This window comes from Ranitomeya variabilis, chromosome 6, assembly GCF_051348905.1.
Source record: "Ranitomeya variabilis isolate aRanVar5 chromosome 6, aRanVar5.hap1, whole genome shotgun sequence".
Lineage (NCBI taxonomy): Eukaryota > Metazoa > Chordata > Amphibia > Anura > Dendrobatidae > Ranitomeya > Ranitomeya variabilis.
In genome coordinates this window covers 25,053,987-25,077,145 of record NC_135237.1, presented here as the reverse complement: position 1 = coordinate 25,077,145, position 23,159 = coordinate 25,053,987, and the positions used below count along the sequence as shown (strand labels likewise).

Genomic DNA, 23,159 nt, shown 5'->3' with positions numbered 1-23,159 from the left:
CCGAGTACAAGAGACCTGTCAGGAGGGAGACATACTAGGGAGAGTAATTACTTCCCCGACAGCAAAGGTGACGTTCCCCCCAGGACAGACTGTTATATCCCTGCCCATACGAGCTCGCATCCCTCTAGAAGGAGTACAAGTACAGATTGAGCCCACCTTTACATCCCCTTTGCCCACAGGACTGCTGGTGGCCCGATCCCTGGCTACTGTTAAAAATGGGGCCGTACCAGTGCGATGTGTGAATGTGGACGAACACGATGTCGTGCTACGGGTCCGAAGTGAGATGGCCAAAGTGTTACGACCTTTAGAAGTGATGCCCCCTCCAGATACTTTGCAGTTAACGGTGGATTCCCCTGATCCCTGGATGGTCAGTGTCCGGTCTACGCAGGATCCTGAGCCAATAGCGTTTCGAAAGGGTCAAACTATTCTGGAGCACATGCGGACGGAATTGTCGGGCCTGGATCCATCACAGATCTCACAAGTGCAGCGACTCCTTGGACATTATGCTAAAGTGTTCGCACAACATGAAGATAATTTTGGCTGTACCACGGCCATCGAACATGGAATTCCGACCGGAGATACAGTGCCCATCAGGGAGCGGTACAGACAGATTCCCCCGCAGATGTACCAGGAAGTAAAGACGTTGTTAGGCCAGATGCTACAAAAGGGAGTGATCTGCGAGAGTCAGAGCCCGTGGGCTGCCCCGATCGTGCTGGTGCGGAAAAAGGACGGCACGCTCCGGTTCTGTGTGGACTATCGTAAGCTAAATGCATGCACCGTCCGAGACTCTTATCCACTTCCCCGTATCGAGGAGTCTCTCTCCGTGCTGGGTCGGGCCAAATATTTTTCCACCTTAGACCTAGCCAGCGGATACTGGCAGGTCCCGATGACAGAAGCAGATCGTCCTAAGACAGCGTTTATCCTTCCCATGGGACTATTCGAGTTCAATCGAATGCCGTTTGGGCTGGCCAACGCTCCAGGCACCTTCCAACGATTAATGGAGCGGTGTCTGGGGGATTTGAACTTCGAGGCCACTCTCATTTATCTGGATGACATCATCATCTATGCTCCAACATTCGAGGAACATCTGTGCCGACTGGAGCAGGTACTAGACCGGTTGCTGAAATACGGGCTTAAGGTGAAGCCCCAGAAGTGTCACTTGTTCCGGGAACAGATCGAGTACCTGGGGCATGTGGTGTCCGCCGAAGGAGTCCGGCCATCGCAGGAGAAGATTGCTGCAATCCAGGAGTGGCCCACACCGGAGACCGCCAAGGATGTACGGGCGTTCTTGGGCCTCGCTGGGTACTACCGGCGCTTCGTGAAGAACTTTGCTCGCCGTTCTCACAATCTACAAGTCCTGCTGAAAGGAAGCTCCCCCAAGGAACGGGGAAAGAAGATACAATGGCAGGAGCCACAAGAAGCAGCGTTCCGGGACTTGAAGACAGCTCTCATGGAGCCGCCGGTGTTGGCTTATGCGGACTTTTCGCAACCGTTCATCCTACACACCGACGGCAGCTCTCAGGGATTGGGGGCTGTGTTGTCTCAGGTTCAGGATGGGCGGGAGAGAGTGATCGCCTATGCGAGTCGGTCTCTTCATGACTCTGAGTTGAACCCGGACAATTATAGTTCTTTCAAGGTGGAGCTGCTGGCCGTGGTGTGGGCTATGACGGAGCGGTTCGCTGAGTACCTGGCCGGTTCCGAGGTGCTGATACGCACGGATAACAACCCATTGGCACATCTGGAAAATGCGAAATTGGGTGCCCTGGAACAGCGCTGGGTAGCCCGGATGGCCAAGTACAGATACCGTATCCTCTACAAGCGAGGAGCGGAGAATGTTCATGCTGACGCGTTATCTCGTCTGCGGAAGAACCCCCCAAGAACTAACCGAGATGAGGAGCTGGAGGGAGAAGAAATCCCCTACGCCATCGGGGGCGCTGCTCGGACGGCTGTGAGCCGGGAACAGACCGGGAACGGAACGGCTACAGGACTGTTGGTTCAGAGTCGGGACGAATGGATATGACTGCAACAGGAAGACCAGGAACTAGCTCCATTGCGACAGTGGATAACGAATGGTCTATTGCCCGTGAGAACCCCTGGACAAACTCTCCCGTCAGACCTGAACCTTCTTCTGCGGCAGTGGGAGCGCCTAACTCTTCAGGACGGGCTCTTATGCCACTTAACCATGGCTCAGGCAGATTCCGAGCCGACCTGGCAGATGGTCTTACCAGGGCCCGTGGTGGCCGCAGTTGCTAAAGAAGCTCATGAGTCCGGGGCACACTTCGGAGTGAAGAGGACGTTTAAGTGGCTGCAAACTCGGTTCTATCATCCTCGGCTGCTTGCGGAAGTACAAACTGCCTGTAGACAATGTCGACAATGTGAGCTGACCAAGTCACCGGAGGAAAGGGCGCCTGTGCAGAGCATCACGACGTCTGCCCCTTTTGAAGTATTAATGATAGACTACATTACCATTGGAGCAGCGCATCAAGGCTACGAACACTGCCTCGTTATGGTAGATCATTTTTCAAAATTTGCGGTAGTCACCCCTACCCGTGATCAGACAGCTGAGTCGGCGGCGAGCGCTATCTGTAAGAACTTTATTCAAGTTTACGGCTGTCCGAGGCGAATACATTCGGATCAAGGCGCCTGTTTCTTGGGCAAAGTCATGGAAGAGCTGCATCGCCTCTACGGCATTGATAAGTCACGCACCACACCGTATCACCCCCAGGGAAATGGGGCTTGTGAGCGGTTTAACCGGACTTTGCTTCAAATGCTGCGTGCGCTAGAACAAGATCAGAAGGCTCGCTGGCCGGAGTATGTGTCTGACCTAGTGTGGGTCTACAACAATAGAGTTCATCAAGTCACAGGACGCACCCCGTATGAAGTGGTCTTTGGGCGCCCAGGAAAAGGCATGACAGATCTGGAACTGTCTTCGGAGGAAGAAGGCCCCCGAACAGGGATGGCTTCGTGGGTGCGTGATCATCGGCATCGGCTGCAGACCTTACACCGACTGGTACACACTCGAATTCGGGAAGTGGAGCATCGGAGCACCCCTACAGCAAAACCCCCAGAGTTCCGGCCAGGTGATCGAGTACTCGTTCGAGAGCAAAGACCGCAAAACAAGTTAGACCATCGTTGGGAAAAAACACCCTATCGGGTGCTTCGCCGTATAGACCCGCATGGACCTGTATATGAAGTGCAGTCTGAGGCCCCCGGAAGTACAGGTACTCGCATTCTTCATCGCAACATGCTCCGGTTGTGTCGCTCTGTTGACTCGGCCCCCCCCGGAATCCGCAATCAGGGAAGAGCCACCTACGACTGAGTCCCGAAACAACCATTGGTGGGATGAAGAAGATGATGAAGAAGAAGAACGGCGTCAAAATACTCCCCCTATCTCGACTACTACACTACCCCTGACCAGTCACCCTTCCGCTGACGACATTCCCCCAACACCCCCTACACAAGGACCCGAGCCACGACGTTCTGAACGTTCTACTGCCGGTAGACCCCCAACTCGCTACAGTCCTGACTTACACACTAGACAGACCCAAGTGTGGAACAATCCGTCAGATGGGCGACCTGTCAGTGCGAAGGCCTCGCCCGGGGACTGGCGAGCATACAGGGTGGGGGAATGTAGGGGACAGGGACCTGGTGAGCTGTGCAGACGGGTGGAACCATTGTTGCCGGGAGTCGGGGTTCCGGGGGACGGATTTGAGGGGCGCATGGGAAGCCAGGCTCATGTGACAGGAGGCAGAGTGACGCAGGGAGAGGAGAGGATAAAAAGCAAAACGCGCGAAAGCAGGGACAGAGAAGCGCGGGAAATCTCTGAGGAGAGGAAACTGCAGCGCAGTTGTTGTGTGTGTGCAGGCCGCAGTGAGACTTGCTGGAAGCAGGGGGAGAACGTGCAACAGACACTGCGGGCAATTACCAGAGCCCCCAAAAAGAGGCGCACTCGTCGTCAGCGACCCCCCAGGCAGAGGGGTAGCGCTGATCAGCTCAGGGACAATATTACCGTGCTCCCCGGGAGCATCTTGCCACAGAGTACTCCGGGCCCTCCTGGGTTTTTCTTAGCTGTGACTGATACTGATTATTCTGCTAATTCTACTCAAAAAGACCCCTCTCTGGACGTGGAAACTGTTACCCCGGATCAACGTCCGCCTGTGGGAGGTAACGCAGCACCGCAAAAGACATTCTGGACTCGAATCTACACCTGGGCCCGTCAACGGAGGACACCTCCTTCCCCCGCCATCAGGACTACGTCGCTGACGGAGCTTCACCATCAGGACTACGCCGCTGACGGAGCTTCACCATCAGGACTGCATCGTTGAAACAACGCTGATAAGTGAACTTGGTTGACTTGTTCTTGTTAGTGGGTCACTAGTGAGACGCTGTCGTGTTTCGCGGGTTTAGTTCAGGGCGCCTATATAGTAGATAGGATTTACTGTGAAATTGTGATCGTGTACCTAAGTTCCCTGTGTGGAAAACTGTTGTTATTCTTTGTTGGGTTGGAGGTTAAAGGAAAGTTAAAAAAACGTTATTTGCTTTCTGACTCCTCTTTGTCCCTGCATCCTTCTTTATCTGCGGTCTCTACACACGGACCCTTAGGTAATGACATTTTGGACACTGGCTTTCTCTAAATAAATGATATTACAGAATATTTTTTTCTTTTAAATTATTATTATAAATGTGCGAGCATGTTCTCATCAGTTCTCCACTATAGCAAAATATTTCCTTAAAAACATCTCTCTTCGCTTCTTCCTTTTGTGTGCGCAATGTGGAAACGACAAGTCTGATCTGAGCATTCAGATGCATAAAAGTAAAGTCAATGCATGCAAACATTACAGGCAGTAATGTCGCTTCATAGAAACAAATACTGACTGCACATGCCAAACATAAAAAAAAATATTACAATAAATTAGAATCATAATTTAACTTTAAAATAATTAAACATAACATAAAAAACTGTCAAAACAAGCCCATTATTCCAAATACAGCTATGAAGCCCAGCAACACATGGTAAGAGGCCAATATGTCCATTGAATTTACATATATGTAACGTCATTCACTCTTTGTTTCTGCTCATTGTTCCTTTGATGAAGGATGTGAAGAGACTGTTCCTCGGGGGAGGTCCCATCAGCATTGGAGCTTGGTTCTTGTGAGTAATCTTGATCTACATAAACAAAAGAAAAGCAAAACATTATTATTAGTGTATTTCAGAAGATTTCTGGATGAGTATTTGGGGTGGCTACAACCTAGGTCACATCCAGGGGCCGGATAACAGAGCGAAGATGCCCGCAACATTGGAATCACTGGATTATCTGTCTTCATTGGGGCGTAAAGCCAAAGAGGAAGTCTTTCTCGATGGGTGGATTTCTTAGTATTGATCCCCAGTTGTACTTATTAAGGGATACTGCAAGTCAGGGGCAAATCTGGTGGTGGACGTCAACCTAGGTCATATGCCATAGGTGCTCAGTTACAGGTGGGGTGCCAACAAGCCACTTGGTCTTGACGAGTGAACTAAACTTCAATTATTATTCTGCAGTACCAGATAGAACCCACTGGCCAGTATGCCACTTTTTTAAATAAGAAAAACAGCACTTCCTTTTCGTTAATCTAATATACTTAAAGGTCTAACCCATCCATAGGATAGAGGATAGCTCCTGGATTTGTGGAGGTCTGACTGCTGAGATCTTCACCGATTGCCAGAGCATAGGACATCTGTTTGAATGGAGTGGTGACCATGCATCTTGGGAAGAACAACAAAGAATGAATGGATCAGCAGTGCACATCCTTCATTGGGAGCCCCCCATTCTGGTTATTCGTGGAGGTTTCAGATTTAGTCGTCCAGTAGAGCAGTCATCATTTAGATGGGAATGGGTCATCATTTCTTTTTACCTTGAATACTCTTTTTTTGATAGCCGAAGAAACAGTTACACAAAGTGGCAACCAACAAACACAAAGTTCTATGTTTTGCATAATCAGATTCAAGCCCACAACCCTACTACAAGATGGCAGCTACTAGACTGATGGGGGTCTGACTTCTGAGACCCCTTTAAAATTGCCAAAATGGGAAACTTCTGTCACCTGTTGGAATCAAGTAGAGCATCTTAACCAGACTCTTAGAGAATGGATAGAGCAACACAAGCGTGTATTTGACCAGTGCTCAGTCAGGCTATTTTGGTGGTTGTCAGACATCCAAGCTTGTTCTCAAATCTAGCAGGTATCATCTACCTGTGGATAACTTTTTCTTACATAGAATACTCCTTTGAGTTTTCATAATGGTTGAGGAACCCCTTACAAGGAGGAACCACCTACAGTGCAAACACTGAGTACCAGATCTTTCTTGACCCGATTCGAACCCATAACTCTACATGAAGATAATATCTACTATATTATTGAAAATCTGCAGGCTGATAAACCCCCCAACTACCAAAACTTCTGTCGTCCCATTTGAATGCGGTGGTGGTCAAGCATCTTGAGCAGTCCCGTAGAGTTTGAATGGAACTATAGTGCGTATGTTCAACCATGGCTCCTTTTAACCATGGGACCAAAGTCCCACATTCTGGCTACTGATGAGACTTTTATTGGTCAGAACTAGTAGTTATCACCTACTTGTGGCTGAGTGATAAAGGGGTATTCCAAAGAATAAAAAGTTAAGTTCTAAAAAAGTTGAAGAATCCCTTATAAGAAGGGACAATCTATCTGCGATTCTTAGATGGATTCGAACCCTTAACTCAAGGCAGAACCCAACCTCAAGTTTTTCTTTTCCTATTTTTTTTTTTTAATTGTCTAAATTTCCCAAATTGAAACTAAACAGTTGGAAATAAAGGAGTTTAACGAAATCCTATTTGAGAAGCTAGAACGCCTAAATGTTAATAATCATCCACGTACCAGGCCCATTTTTAACTTTTTTGTTGTTGGTCTTAAATAGCACCTTACGTTTTCCGTCACTCGGCCATAGATCTAATAGACACCGATAAAGACCGAGAAAGGTTAGCTTGCGGGAAAAGCCACCAAAGATGAACTAGTTGTCTAATCTGCTAATGATCTGGTAACGATATCAGTCTTGTATAACTGCGCAGTAGACTTAGGACAATTATACTTTTTTTGATTTATTTTAGCATAAACTGCCTTAAATTACACACACTCTGGAAAGATTATGTCTACAGTGTTTCCTAATTCAAAATTAAAGAAGGAAGACATTTTACGAGCGCCCGCTTAGCTTAAAGCTAATTGAAAGTGATTATCAAAGTGGCATTTTCCTTGTGACTTTAAGATACATTGTTGTAAGATAATAGACATCCCTAATTAGGTAATAAAAAGGTTACACGTTGCCTTTGGGCTAGTGATGCGGAAAGTTTTTCACAAGTATTAAGAGACATTTTTCTTTAAGATCCTTATGACTAATACAAGGATTCATCACTTATTAAATATCAGTTGTCAGCCTTCCCTTAGCCGTCTCACGAAAAGCATTTCCCTGGTCAGAAACACCAGTCTATTAGAACCTGCAAAATATATTTCTTGTAAAGTACATACCTGACATTTGCAATGTATAATGAATACCTTTTTTTTTTTTCTGGTGCCATATATTAACCGTATTAAATAAAAAAGTATGTCACGCGTAGCAGGGCCATTAGAGACGAAAATGGAATTTTTTTTATTCTTTTTTTGGAATCGGCAATTTTTCTTGACAAGGGATGGAAATAAAAATGTCCTTAAATTGCTGCTGAATATAATCTACAGAATGGAATTAATACAGACTTCAAAAAAAGTTTGGTCTTAACGTGGACCCTCTGGAGTATCCGCCCCTCGCCTGATTTCCATTTTCATTACTTGCAACCTCGGATTCCAACTGAAATTTTCAACTAAAACTTCCATCACTCAAAGTCGTGGATGATCTCACAACCTCTGCCCAACGTGATGTTCCATTGCAGAGAAAAATCCACTTATGGGTCTGGCGGTGCAATGTGGGCGGGCTAATACGTGGCGAGCGCATCGTCCGGCCTCACTGCACCACCCTTAGCACCTAAATGCAAGATCGACATCGAATTGTTACAAGTATCACTCGTGAAATGTTGAGCATACGCTGTCTGGTCCTGGCTTTGCACATGCGCAGTAGATCTGGGATGCCATTGCCCCCATGCGGAGAACAAAAGACAAGTGTGCAAGATATCACCTATGATACCTGTGACATAATTCTGCTGGATCAACATCTCTGTGTCACTGCTGCGTCACAGTATTCACTCGTGAAATCCTGCGCATGCGCAGTGTTCTCCTTTCTGTAGGCAAAGCTGCCATGCACCAGGTTGGGCACAGATGCAACAAAGGTGATAGCTGTGATTGAAAAGTGACAAAGACATGCCAATCATGGGATTGTTCAGGCTTGGGGCTTAAGTCTGCAGTTACTCTACGTGACCTGTGAATCCTCAGCATGTACAGAGCGCGCTGTCAGGATTCTCCAGTGATTTGCATACTTCCGGGCACATTCCAACTAGACGTGTTTGACTTCACTCAATTCACTTGAATGGAGCAAAGCAGCACACAACCAGTCGGCACATGACTGCATGTATGCAAATCTCCATCTCCCGACATCAGCAAATCCTGACAGCGCGCACTGTGCACACTGTGAGCATTCACAAGTCAGTAGGACATATAATGACTGCAGACTTCAACTCCAAGTCTGGACACCCCCTTTGAGGGTGGTATAGCATGGAAATAATGACACTATTGATGCACTAGACATACTATACATCTGTTTTACCAGCCTAATAAACATTTAGTTTGACAGCAGATTTTTCTATGCACAGGAACATCACTTTGGTGCAAGAAACTTGACACAATGTTCTAGAAAGCAATGTTCCCTGAATCTAAAAAGAATGACATTTCACCTTTAATAGGTCTATTAAGGGGGTTGTCCACCCCTATTTTATTTTGAAAAAAATACAGTGCCCTCACCTAGTGATCCCCCACTGTTTCTTTCCTAGAGATGCATATACGTTGCTTTTCTGATTGTATGGATTTGTGGCCCCTGCAGCCAGTGATTGGCTGCAGAGGTCACACTTTGTTCTTTACTCGCTGAGGCAGCATGGAGACTCGTGGGGGACCTGGATACTTAAAGGAGAAAAACCACAAAGGACAGCAAGACGAGTATGCTGCATTCTTGTATTACACAAGGTGCGGCCTCTTTTCTGTTCCTTATGTTATATTTATGATGGCGATGTGGTGGGGCAACACAACAGCTATTCCGCTATTGGTGGGGCACAGACACATATATCCATATATTCTATTAGAGTATACTAACATTATATAGCAGATCATTCTATGTGCGATACAAAAGCAAAAAGTAAAATACATCCATAAGATAAGTAGCAGTATCACTTGTTTACACCTTGACCCTAGAAAAACATGTGGAAAAATCCTAACATTCCATTCATGCAAAATATGATTTTTTTGCTATAACATACATTATTACGGCACTACGATATTATTTATTATCACAATCCTCATTACAATGCAGTGTTTTCTTATGGGTATACTCACAGATTCATTGCAATTGGGTTGTTGTGCTAAATACATTAAATCTAAAATCTAACTTTTTAATTTTATTAATGCAGAATACAATTTGTGTATAACATTGGGCATGTATGAAAGAAGTTAGATTACTATAGTACGGTATTATTTATTAGCCCCTTAATTTCATACTCCATTAGGTCATTTTTTAGCCCCACTCCTATTATATCAATAATGTATTTGCTTCTAAAGAGTAAATTGTGTACAACATTGGGCAGGTAAGTACAAAACTATATCACTATAGTACGGCATTATTTATTAGTCCCTTAATTTCATTCTTTATTACTTCACTTTTTATCCCTATATAGAAATTTCACAAATTCATTGCTAAAAAACTCATCTCATACATCCAAATGGAATTATTTCATATGATAAACACGTAAATTAAAATATAATTAGGTATATAAAAATAATAATATAGGAGTGGTGGTAGCAGTACTATTTTTGTAATCATGATACTAACTAAAATGTAAAAAAAGAAATCCCAATCTCTTAGATTGAATTTAAGCTTCAATTGCTTACAAAATTGGACTGAATTATATTTATACCACTTATTGCTATAGAACGGTATTATTTATTAGTCCTTAAAGAGGACCTGTCACTGAAAAGTAACCAGTTTTTGTTCTTATATTTCTCTTACTCAGCTGAGTATTTATATTTTTTTGGTATTTTTTCCTTTTTGAATTTATCTTAGTTCTTTTTCTTTTAACTTATGGTCTTTACAAGAGGGCGGTGCTCATAGGATCCTCTGGGGCGAGCCTTTAGGATGCTCTGCATTATTACCCTGTAAAAGATGCCCCTTTGGTAAATATCATAAAAATAAAAAAAAATAGCACTAAATAAATAGGCCCATATCTCTGGAACCGTATGGCGGATAAAAAAAAGAAAGAAAAAGAAAAAAAAGAATTATCATAGGAGTAGGTGTGATTAAAATAAAAGCTAAAATTTGGCTGCTTTTGACCATGTCTTTTCCATCTAAAAAAAATTTTCAACTGGTTTCATTAAACACGTTGCATCAATATGGCTTTTACAGGCTCTTTGCTTCACTGTATGTTGCTGGCTGCAGAATGAATCATCTGAGAATCCATTAGTGAGCATTTGTAGCTATTTTATCTGTTGTAGGGATTTCACTCACTCAGGTGCGACGGCTGACACTTAGGAGGCAGGTTCCAACAAAAGTTCAAAGGTTTATTGCCTCATAAACCAGTTTAGCATAAACAGGAAAAACAAATAGCCTTTAACTCAGGCAAAAGGGGAAAAACAAGTGTCCATTCCTTCAGGCTCAGTGCTGGAGCCTTAACACACTGGAGGCTAGCCGCTCCACACATATCCCCTGTGTTAAGCATTAGCCTGTCTTATATAGAGCTAACCACACCCAGTAACCCATCACATGATTAGCCATGTGGTCTGACATCACCACAGGTCCTGGAACACATATATATACATGGTTATATACAACAAAGAAATACTCCGGGCTACATTACAGCAACAAGGCACTTATGTGGCACATACCTCCCGTCGACTACACACCCTTTAGCCATGCTACACTGTCTTTTTTCTGCTCTTCTGTGTTTTCGCATGACCACATCAAAGTTCAGCTCAACCTTGATATGGTCTGGGGTCATAAATCAGTACAAAGGGGCTCAGAAAATAACAGATAAATGAGCTACAAACTCCTCATCAGAACAGCTCACTTATGGATTCTCAGTTACCTCATTCTGCAGCAAGCAAAAATGTCCATGATAAGAAAAGATCCATAATATGGCCATGTGCATAAGATTAGGGATGAGCGGACCCGTGGAAGTTCGAAACTTGGCCCCTGGGCCCGAACCCCATAGAAGGCAATGAGGACCCAAACTTTTTTTGCTGCAAAATGGTTATTGTAAGGACTAGAAGGGCTGCAAAAGGAAGCAAAATGGGGGTAAGTCAAAGACAATTGCCCTCCAAACAAATCCGGATAGGGAAATGATTCAAAATAACACAGATTAAAAAAAATAATAATAAGAATTTTGAACTAGGAGGCGAACGGCCAAGTGGAGGAGTGGAACAGAACCTTTGCGTGTGTATTTAACTGTGCTTGTTAATGAATAAATGAAAAAAATGAGCCAAGGGATGACAGACAGCTGTGAGCTGGTCTTATTATGCTGGGAAGGGGCCAATATCCATGGACCTTCCCAGCCTATTATCAGCCTCCAGCTGTTTGCTTTGCCTTAGCTGGTTATTAAAAATGGGGAGACCCACATCATTTTTTACGGTCCCACAGCAAAGGTAATGCAGTCAGCCATGAGCTGAAATGAATAGGTTGGGAACCACTATGGTTATTGGGTCCTTCCCAACATAATAAGACGAGCTAACAGCCAATAGATGTCAATGGGGGCCTGAACTTTTGTGCTTGTAAAATGGGAATAGTAAGGAGTAGGGGGCTGCAAAAGGAAGAAAAATGGGTATAAGAGCAGGACAGTTATCCTGCAAACAAATGTGGAAAGGTAAAAAACTTAAAAAATTAAAAAGAAATAATAATCATCTTGAACCAGAAAGCAGAGGTCTAAGGCTACTTTCACACTAGCGTCGTGCACTGCACGTCGCTATGCATCGTTTTGTAGAAAAAAACGCATCCTGCAAAAGTGCTTGCAGGATGCGTTTTTTCTCCATAGACTTGCGTTAGCGACGCAGTGCGACGCATTGCCACACGTAGCATCCGTCGTGCGACGGTTGCGTCGTGTTGCGTCGGACCGTCGCCACCACGTTTTTTGGTGCGTCGTGTCCGCCATTTCCAACCATGCATGCGCGGCCGGAACTCCGCCCCCTCCTCCCCGCACCTCACAATGGGGCAGCGGATGCGTTGAAAAACAGCATCCGCTGCCCCCGTTGTGCTACGCTTCCACAGTATGCGTTTGTGGGCTGCAACGTCGCATTGCGACGTGCAGTGCACGACGCTAATGTGAAAGTAGCCTAAGTGGAGGAGGAGGTGGCGGTGCAGGTGGAAGAGGGAGGGTAGAAAGTATCCAACACTGTTTTTATGTATTTTTGTTTTTTGGGGGAGAAAATATTTAAAAAAACATAGAAAAAAAATAGAAAAAATAAAAAATAATCTAAAACCAGGAGGCGGAGGTCCAAGTGGAGAAGGTGAAGGTGGAGATGGCAGTGTAGGTGGAAGAAGCAGAGGAGGATGCAGTCAACACTGTTTTTGTGTTGTTTTTTTTTTTACTTGGAAATGCCCCAAAATTAAACAAATGGCAAATAGAGTATAACAATGGCTGGGTGCAGCAGTTTGGTCACCCAGTAGTCAGCAGTGGTAAACCTCCGGGCAACTCGGCTGTTGTTGTGCAGGCACAGCAGAATGTATTGGCTCAAGTGTGCCAGGCTGTGTCTGTGCCAGAGGCAATGACAAGCGGTCCTTGGTGGGAGGTGTATGGTCTGGTCTTCTGTATCCCCCTCAGCTGCTTTGAGTGCCACCCTGCTGTGAACACGGTTCCTTATCCTCATCCGCCAAAACTGTCCTCTGGTTGGACAGTTGTGTACCTGGCCGCTGTCGGTAAAAGAACCTACCTTCCCAGCCATGTGTGGACGACAGGCCTGATAGTGGTGTGAATGGTCCCTGTTCCTCCTGATCCTCTTTCTTCTGAGGCCACCATCTCAGCCATCATTGCCTGAAGTATTTTTTCCAGCAGGCATATGTGGTATAGTAATGCTTATGATGGCTTCATCAGTGCTGGCAATGTTGGTGGAGTATTCAAAGAAATATAATGGTGTGCACTCGGCCTTTGACGAGGTGCTGGTGTAATAGACTAGAAGTCTCAACTATAGCAAGATTTCAAATTCACCGCACACTCTGAGGTACTATAAATTTGTAATGAAAATTTATTGTATAAACATTCTGGGAGCGGAACAGAATATACAGTCTTTTGCGATCTTTTAACAACGTTTCGGCTCAACCTGAGCCTTTATCACGTGATCGCTTCTAATGGTATCCCCAATAATCTGGAAGGGTAAGGTTTTAATGAAAAACCTACACTAATGGGATGTAAGTGTCCACCTGGAGTAGTCAAAGATACTAAATCTGTAGAGTCCTTTTTGGTGAGCGGCGCTCCCGCGCCCTGCTGTGTTCGGCGTCGACAACAGCAGGGCGCGGGAGCGCCGCTCACCAAAAAGGACTCTACAAATTTAGTATCTTTGACTACTCCAGGTGGACACTTACATCCCATTAGTGTAGGTTTTTCATTAAAACCTTACCCTTCCAGATTATTGGGGATACCATTAGAAGCGATCACGTGGTAAAGGCTCAGGTTGAGCCGAAACGTTGTTAAAAGATCGCAAAATACTGTATATTCTGTTCCGCTCCCAGAGTGTTTATACAATAAATTTTCATTACAAATTTATAGTACCTCAGAGTGTGCGGTGAATTTGAAATCTTGCTATGGTGGAGTATTCAATGCAGCGCAACATGGCACACACGCCCCGCATGGTGGCCCACTCATTGGTGGTGAAGTGGTTTTGTTCCACAGAGTGTGTGTCCTGCAGCTGAAACTCCACTATTACCTGCTGCTGTTCGCACAATCTCTCCAGCATATACATGGTGGAGTTCCATCTTGTTGGTACGTTGCATATGAGGAAGTGAGCAGGAAGGCAGAAGTGATGATGCAGGCGACCACCAGCAGGGTGAGAACGCTGAAAGCTCACAGTTTCAGCAGCAGCTCTGACATATGTAGGTAATTTGTAAGGAAGGTGTGCGCCACCAAATTCAGAACTTGCACCAGGCAATGGATATGTGTCAATCTTGCTAGGCCCAGACCTGCTTTGAGATTTTGCCGGATATCGCACACCACCAGGCAGGGCTTGAGGTTCGCCAGCACAAGCCAATCACCTGTCTGCTGTTTGATCTCCATCCACAGCTCCTGCTCCATTTGGGATTTGTCCCCCAAACAGATGCGTTTCAGAACAGCCTACTGTCATTTCCCCCTGGCTGGGCTGAAGATGGTGGTGCAGGTCTTACTGTGACCGGATGAGGAGGTGCTGGAGGAAGAGCAGGAGGAGGCAACATGGACAAAGAAACGTCCACCAATCCTCGGTGGTGGTAGGACATGCGTTAGAACGCCTTCTGCCTCTGGCCCGGTCTCCACTACATTTATCCAGTGGGCAGTTAGAGAGATGTAATGTCTTTGCCCGTGCTTACTGGTCCACATATTGGTGATTATGTGGATCTCACCAATGATAGCATTGCGCAGTGCACATTATTTTGGTCCGTAACATGTGTGTGCAGAGCAGAGATGGCAGGGAGCAGCGTACTGCGGGTCAACCACGGCCATATTTTTTTTAAACTGTCCGTCTCCACCAGCAGGAATGTCAGCACTTCAGAGGCCTGGAGTTTTGAAAAGCTGTCATTTAGGACTATGGCTCTTGGGTGGTATTTCCTCTTTCTCTTGAGGATTTGGGGGATGGAGAGCTGAACACTTCCATGGGATGGTGTGAAGAAGCTCGGTGACACTGGTGGTGCTGTCACATACTCTACTTGCGGGGAGGCAGGTGGATGCCTTTCAACAAGCTTTAGTTGTCTGGTAAACCCAAACAGCAGCACCGACTTCCGCGTAAAAGTCCATGTTCGGGGTTTGACACCGGATACATGGTGTCCTATACGAACCCCGAACTTTACCGTTCGGATTCGCTGATACCTGCATAAGATCTCACACTCAGTAAATTCAACAAGAAGGCGATGGTTTCCGATCGCGAGGATATCCTTTAATATGGATTTACATATTATTTAAGAGAAGCTTCATAATGCAGAACAGCCCTTGCTTCATGTCGCGCATCACTTCTCATATACACATTATTAATTAATATTCAAATGATCCGATGCATATTCATTGTAGGGCAAATCATTGAGCATGTAATTAAACGGTATTAAATGTACAACGATGTTCATTCTAGTGTTTGTCATCATCTTTATGCGATCAGTGGCTGACATGAAGATAAGAGGGACTCCAGGCTGATTCCTGAAAGGCAAAGTTGCACAGGTCCACGCTGTGTTATTAGCAGGGGTGTGTGCAGCTCGGAGAAAAAAATTAGTGAAAAACATACCAAAACTTGTGGCAAAACGTGCAGAAAGAAGTGCGATTAGGGCGATCCCCATCCAGATGCCTTATAAAAGCAGATTGACACCAGAGAGTCATAATACACCGAGACATCATGGATGAGAGAGGAATTGGGCATTTGGTCAAGGTATATTGGCAGCATATATATTATAGAGGGGGCATGATATGGCATAGACATAAGGTTGTGCCATAGAGCATATGGACACAATAGAGGGTGGCCATAGAGACACGGACGTCATAGATGTAATAATACACTGGATACAATGCTATGAATAACTATGACGTGAACAAGCTCATAATTAATGAATAATAAAAGAAGACTTTCTGTGACAATAAAACTTTTCAATCATTTGTACCTTTTCTGCCGCAGATATAAAAAGTGTACAATGCCAGGTTTTTGTCACGTAAGAAAAATGCTGCCAAGATGAATCATTTCAGAACCTTTTTCACCCTTAATGTCGCCAATAATCTGCACAAACCCATTGTGAAACAAACTAAAATCGTATGGAGGGAGACAATTCTAATAACAATTCTAAAATAATGTATTCACATAAGTGTGAACACCCTGTTATAATTGGGGAAGGGGTTGTGTTCAGAATTAACCAATCACATTTAGCTTCAAGTTACATAGTAGTCAGTTCACGGCCGCCATTATTTATAATGATTCTTATTAACCCCAGACAAAGTTTTTCTGTTCTAGGAGGATTTTCCTGTTTTACACCATAATCTATAAACAGCTGATGACACAGCAAAGGGATCTCATTGATAAAAGTTAAATCAGTCAGGAGCCGGGTAAAAAGATTTTTCCAAGGCATTAGATCTACCCTTGAATAATTGAAGATATCACCAAGAATTGACTGAAATTTGGCACAACAGTGACATTACCTAGAACCTGTACATGCCTCAAAAATAGAAGAAAAAACAATAAGAAAACTGGTTCAGGTGACTGCCAAGAGGTCGACAGTAACATTAAAGGAGCTGCAAGAAATTCTGGCAAAAACCTAGATCTAGTCTGCCATAAGCATGTGGGAAACGTGTTCTGGTCTGATGAAACCAAGATGGAAATCTTTGGACATAATTTCAAAAGGTATGTTGGGAACAAAGCCAACACTGCACATCACCAGAAGATCACCATACCCACAGTGAGGCATGGTGGAGGCAGCAATATGCTTTAGGGCTGTTTTTCTGGCACCTGGAACTAGGGCTTTAGTCAAAGTGGAGAGAATTATGAACAGTTACAAATATCAGTCAAATTTGCAACAAAACTTCCAGGTCTCTACTAAAAAGCTAAAAATGAAGAGGAATTTAACCCTTCAGCACTACAAAGTCCCTAAGCGACCACCAAATTGCCAAAAGAACAGCTTCTCGAGAAGACGGTTGAAGTCTGGCATGACCCAGCCTGATCCCAGATCTGAACCCAAGTGACAATCTGTGGGCAAACTGGAGAGGGCGCTGTACAGAAGAGATGCCCTCGCAATCTAACAGATGTGGCGCTACTGTAAGGAGGAACAGGCAAAGATCATCAATTCTAGATGTGCCGCTCTGATAGACTCCAAACCCAAAACAATGAATGCTGCCAGAAATTCAAAGGGACTTCAACAGAGTATTAGCTTAAAGGTGTGAATATTTATGCAACCACATTATTTTAGTTCTTTATTTTTCCTTTTCCACCCGTAAAGATTTCAGCTTCTTTTTCAACTAAATTGTATAGATTAGGAGTGACACCATGGGTGTCCAAATTGTCTCTCCAGAGAGAAAGAGGACTAGAACTCTAGCGCCACCTGTAGAAAGCAGCAATCCTAAAAGTCAATATTGACTCTCTAACGAGCCTTGTCACATGACTTTGAATAAAGGCCATTTTACATATAAAATTACAAAAGATCATTAAAAAGGCTCGTTAGAGAGTTTATATTGACTTTTATATGCAAATTGCCTCTTCAGAGAAAAAGGGGACTTGAACTCTATAGCGCCACCTGTTGGATGTAGCCTATTGACTTTTAGGATTGCTACTTCCAATAGGTAGCACTAGAGTTCTAGTTCCCTTCCTCTCTGAAGAAACAATTTGCTGATTTCCCAGAGGAGCATTGCGGCTTAAAAGTCTCCTCGCCTTGGCATGTCAGCCTTGACATGTCAATCTCTGCAAGGAGAAACGTTACCCCTTGGACCATGGGTGTGTGCACACATTAGCTATTTGCAGCAGACACTTTTGCGTGTTTTTGACACATTTTTTAAGCATTTTTTCATGTCGGCTTTTCCATATTTACATGAATGGGTTAAAAATGCTGCAAAAAACATTAAAAGAATTGACATGCTGCAGATTTAGAACTGCATGAGGTTTCAGACATCTCATTCACTTGTACAATAAAACGCTGTGGGGTTTTTTTTTGCAGCAAAAACACGACATAAAAATGTAGCAAAAATGCAACATGTGAACAAGCCCTAGAGGTGGAAAAAGTTTGAAACATGGGCGTGTATACTTTTTACATCCACCGTGTATGGTTATGGTTAATCGGATGGTAACTATTGTTGATTTCCCGGTTTTCCCTGAGACCATGCAAGCCTTCTATGGCTGTTGTAATCTTCTACCTTGTGCAAAATAGCAGTGGGCATTGTTGGCGATATCACGGGGAAGCCACCAGATTCTGCCTCTTTGTTGGAGGCCCTTCTCCTTTTGGAGTGGGCTGCATCAGAACTCATCCTAGTGCACTTTTTTGTGGCACCATCACATATTATTTAGAGCACTTGGGTTGAGAGCACGATCTCGTCCTTTAGAGGAGGCGGGTTTTTTAGGTGGCTTGGTATCTTGGAAGTCTTACCGGCTTGTAGGGGAAAAACGGGTGTACACGGTAGTCATCTATAAGTGGCACTGGACGGACAATCGTTTTTTGTCCTCCTCGAGGAAAGCCATTTTGCATATAGAATTCCAAAAGATCCTGCAAAAGTTAGAAGGTCCTAAAGACTGTCCATGGCTGGAGTTGAGCGTGGGCTGTAGAGGACCATGTTTGTACAATCCATAGGTTACTTTATTAAGAGTTGTTTTTACCACCCAGCACATATTAATGATAGTAGTAATTTGGTAATCCTATAAGTGATAATTTCTTGGTTAATTTTGGCCGGCACACCTGTGATGGGGGGGACACGGGAGAGAACGTAAATGAACGGGCGCCCTTCATCAATGAGCATATTCATCTGTACGAGCCCTCGAATTCTGCATTGTAAATAATGGAGTGTTTTTGACACTTATGTTATGGCAGAGGTATTCAGAATAAGCTTAGCCTAGTGCAATAAAATTTGCTTTTGAGGAGCGAAACGATGAATACATCTTTATAAGAAGCACATATGTAGACATTTCAGAAGCGGGGTTCCTGCAACGCGTTTTACGGTCTATTTAAGAAAATATATGTCGGTGTGATGATGTTTTCCTTAGCATATTAAGGGTTCCTTTAAATTTTATGCATGCATTTTGGGATCCCGTCAAAAATAGCATTTTTCTTTTTCTTTCTTTTTTTTTTTTTCTAAACAAAATTTAATGAGAAGAAACTCCAAGTGTGAAATGTTATTTTGGCAGATCTCCTGGGGACCGACACCTTGGAGGCTTGTGCAAATGTGGCCGAGGTTAGGTTCAGTTGTTGTTGGTGCAGCAGATTTTCAGACTCTGATACATGGAATGTTTCTTTCATTTTTTTTCTCTTTTTTTTTAATCAATAAAGCAAAAAAAATCCAATTTATATTGAATAATGAAATATGACAAATATGTGAGTCGAAGATGCAAATAGGACTTTTTATCAAATTTTGAAGTCTAGTTAAGGATAAATTAGTCCGTTCCAAAGCCGGGTAAGTATTAAATCTTTTGAAGTCCACTGACTAGTTCCCACTAAGAATCTAGCTCTGAAATGCCAGATGTGGAAGGTCACATGACTAATGAACATGGAGGACTCTTGTTCGTTTTCCGTGGTTTATATTTTGGGGTATCTGACTGCATTCGATACATGATATTACTTTCTATTACAGCGCCACTCTTGGCATCCCCTAACCACCTACTTCTTCCTTTTTGTCCATACTGAGCACATTGCTCTTCTGCCAGCACTATAGGTGCAGGAACTTCCTTTTCCTTATTCTCCAGCATATATTTCCCATTCCATTGTTCAGTGACTGAAAGCCTTCCTCTTTGTTGTGAGACTGAAAGTGCTGAAAGTGGAGATTAACAAATTGACTCACAACTCATAGAAGTAATTATGAATTTTCTAAGCATTTTGGATTCTGGCAAATCTGAAATTAGTAGGTTTTGATTAGTACGAATCCAGCAAAATGGTGGCCCTTGTTGTGGGTGAAACTTGTCATAAACGTCAATTATGTGCATCCCCCCTTATGTGACTGACTGGGCCTCAGCGTTGGAAAAACAAAGAACCCATGTGTAGGACTGGGGAGCATCTCCGAGACGGCACGACAAGTGAGGGCCTAGGACAGGCCCCCATTTATTATGTTTTGTGGTCTGGAAAGATCTCAGAAATTAATAAATGGAAATGAGGAAACTTTTGATTCCAATTGATTTTCTTTGGACTGTATGAAATCTGCCAGATGAATCGAGCAAATGTGCCAAAAATGGATTTTGGGAATTTGTTCATCTTTAACAGAAAGATGTCCCCACTTTTTCCCAGTGAGATATACATTTGACCCAGGGGATCTCACTTCCCTTAATCTGAAAGGTGAATATCTTCCTCTAGAGATGAAGAACTTCTCCAAACTTCCTATAGAGATAAAACTCTGCTCCCACTTCCTGATATTTATCTTCAAATCACTTCTGCTGGAGACGGATTGCTCTTAACAACAGGCAGTGTACAAAAAGTTATATTGAAGGGAGACGCCAAGTTGATGGCACTTTGGAGAGACTTTCTTTGCCGGTAAATAACCATTTTTTTTCAGATGATCTATTTATCACATTATCAAATCAGATCAAGTTGTCCGAAAGTACAGTGACCCTTTAAGGAATAGACTGTAGTGGAAGGCTCCCTTTAAGTTCTTTGTTGCAGAAAGTATCAATATGGTGCAATTATATTTTACTTTCTCTCACTTCCATTAGTTCAGGTAAATAAGAAAATGTAATGGTCCCGTCATTAATCCTGAGCGCAAAGTGGAGGTGACAGAGCTGGAAACATTATGTAAATGATTCATACTATTTTTGCATGTTTTGTTTTAATAGGTATCACTGAGCCCTTACATTAATAAAGCCTTTGCGCTCCAGTCTGTAACAGATCAGTGTCAGACTATGGAAGTAATATATTCCACAGATACCAGGAAATGACAGTTTGGATTATTTTAAGCTTAATTAAAATGTGCAATTTTTTTCTCTTAATTATCCCAAATTAATTAGAAATTACTCATAGGTAATCTTTTGCTCTTACCAGTCACAGATTTAAAAGCTTGTGCCTTTACACCTTCGCCTCCCAGTTTCTGCTACGCCGCGAGCAAGCATGCAGTAAATTGTGTTGTCAGTGCTAAGAAATAATATTGATGACTGTAAAATTAAAGTAAATTATGAGAAGGTAAACAAATGTAATTAATGGAGCTGAAGGCAATTGCCAAAAATATATATTACGCCTTAAATATTTAGGAATGTTGGTAATGGCCCTTTTAATTGTAACAAGGGATCATCAGCTGAGAGTAAAAATATTGTTATATTTGAGAAAAGGAAAATGTTCCTAATTTTTCTTTAAATTAAAAATAATTCTAATATATGCTATTTTTCTTATCTGTTTTATTTCTATATTTATTTTATTATATTCTCATTTTCTATATAATTATGGGTTGCTTGCTATTTTGCCTGAGTTGTGTAACATCATTTGCTTTACAGAATACACCTGGTCCTAATAAGAATGCTCTATAATTATATACTTCGCGTTCTGCATGTGTCATAACACAGCTGTTGGGTGACCCAGAACCAGGGGTTCCTACTCTGTCCCTAACACTAGGGGTGCCCTAGCTTGCCCTACTTCCCAACATACTTCTGAAGGTGAAGATGCCGGGGCCTCCACCCTTGCCTTATCTCCTGAGTTAGCCCTCCATCTGTTCTCTTCCCCCACCCTGGGAAGAGGAGCGGTACTGTGCACCGTAGTACACCAACCTGACTAACAAGGCAACAGAAACAAGGGTAAACAGAAAACTCCAGGCATGCAATATATTTACTCACATACAACAGAAAAATGCACTAGGGCGTGGAGATAGGGGAATAAACCAAAATAGAGAAGGATAGGGAGGTACCACACATACAAACCAAGCAACAGTCACTGATAGCTCCTCCAACTCTCCTTATATGAACTCCTCTCCCTCCGTTAGCCATGCAGCAAATGCTAGCTCTGACAAGGATTTGCATCAGAGCCCAGATTATAAAGGGGAAAGGAGTGGCTAACTGAGCTCAACTGTGAGCACAGGGATTTCCAACATGGCCGATAAATCCCCGTTCTGTTAGAAAGAATAAACACCATTAAAATTAAGGAGAAGTGCTTCTTCTCAGTGCAAGATTAGGAGAAATCAGACGCTGCATCCTTCTGGCTCCACACTGTCATGGTAACCCTGTGACACCATGACTGTCTCTTTGTGCCTGTGTAGTGAACATACGCTGTGACTGTGAAGTGAGCATGCTCTATGATCCTGTAGTAAGCATGCTCTGTGGACTTGTAGTGAATATGTTCTGTGACTGTGTAGTGAGCATGCTCTGTGACTGTAAAAGTGTATCCTTATTTTGACAGTATACATATATAGGCTTTCGTGATATGCATACTTATTACTTTATTGGCCCCTATACATTACATATAATGATTGTCCGATGATAATAATTCCATACCTAACCGCGGTCTAATATGTCTTTGGCCAATATATATTCTGTCCTTTCATCATGTAATATGGTAATTTACCATTCTATATATATATATATATATATATATATATATATATATATATATATATATATATACAGACATATGTATATACGTTGCTATGGTTGTAGATTGATGTGGTTATTTATTTCTGCTATTATACAGTCAGTATTGATCAGTGTTTCCATTTTTCTATTTTTTTTATTTTTATTTATTTTTCATCATTCATTTGCTCATATGTATGATCTATTACTGTTCAATTACCCTTCTTATATTTATTGACTACCGGTTCCAAGACATAAAATAGCTTTTTGCTTTGATTCTTTTACAGTCTGTTACAAGTTGACTGTCGTTAATCACTGTCATTATGCCACCCATTATATGTGACAGCTTTGCATATATATCCAGAAATTTTCCGCGGACCTGTACGCATGCGCGCCCTGTCCCCGTTATCCCTGCTGGCTCTCTGTGTATTGATGCCGCGACTCACGTCAGATCACATGCCTAGTCATGTGATTATGACGTCACTCATCACATGACGTGCAGCACATGTGTCACTTCCGGTCCACGGTGCCATACTATTGCTCGGGTCCTCTTTTTAAACACCCTCACATCTACACCGTCCTGACCC

At 43.3% G+C, this 23,159-nt stretch overlaps 1 protein-coding gene across 3 annotated transcripts in view; it reads right to left on the bottom strand.

Annotated features, from left to right (window-relative positions):
* Positions 1 to 4,615: 4,615 nt before the first annotated feature.
* DGKB (diacylglycerol kinase beta) overlaps positions 4,616 to 23,159 on the bottom strand; it is a 655,304-nt gene continuing 636,760 nt past the window's right edge. For 2 of the 3 annotated variants that reach the window (XM_077268081.1, XM_077268082.1), the window contains exon 25: positions 4,667 to 5,167. In XM_077268081.1, the coding sequence (XP_077124196.1) occupies positions 5,060 to 5,167 (108 nt within the window). In that variant the 3' untranslated portion in view covers positions 4,667 to 5,059. Of the gene's footprint in view, positions 5,168 to 23,159 lie in introns of all 3 variants that reach the window. The other variant, XM_077268080.1, reaches the window with a different exon arrangement.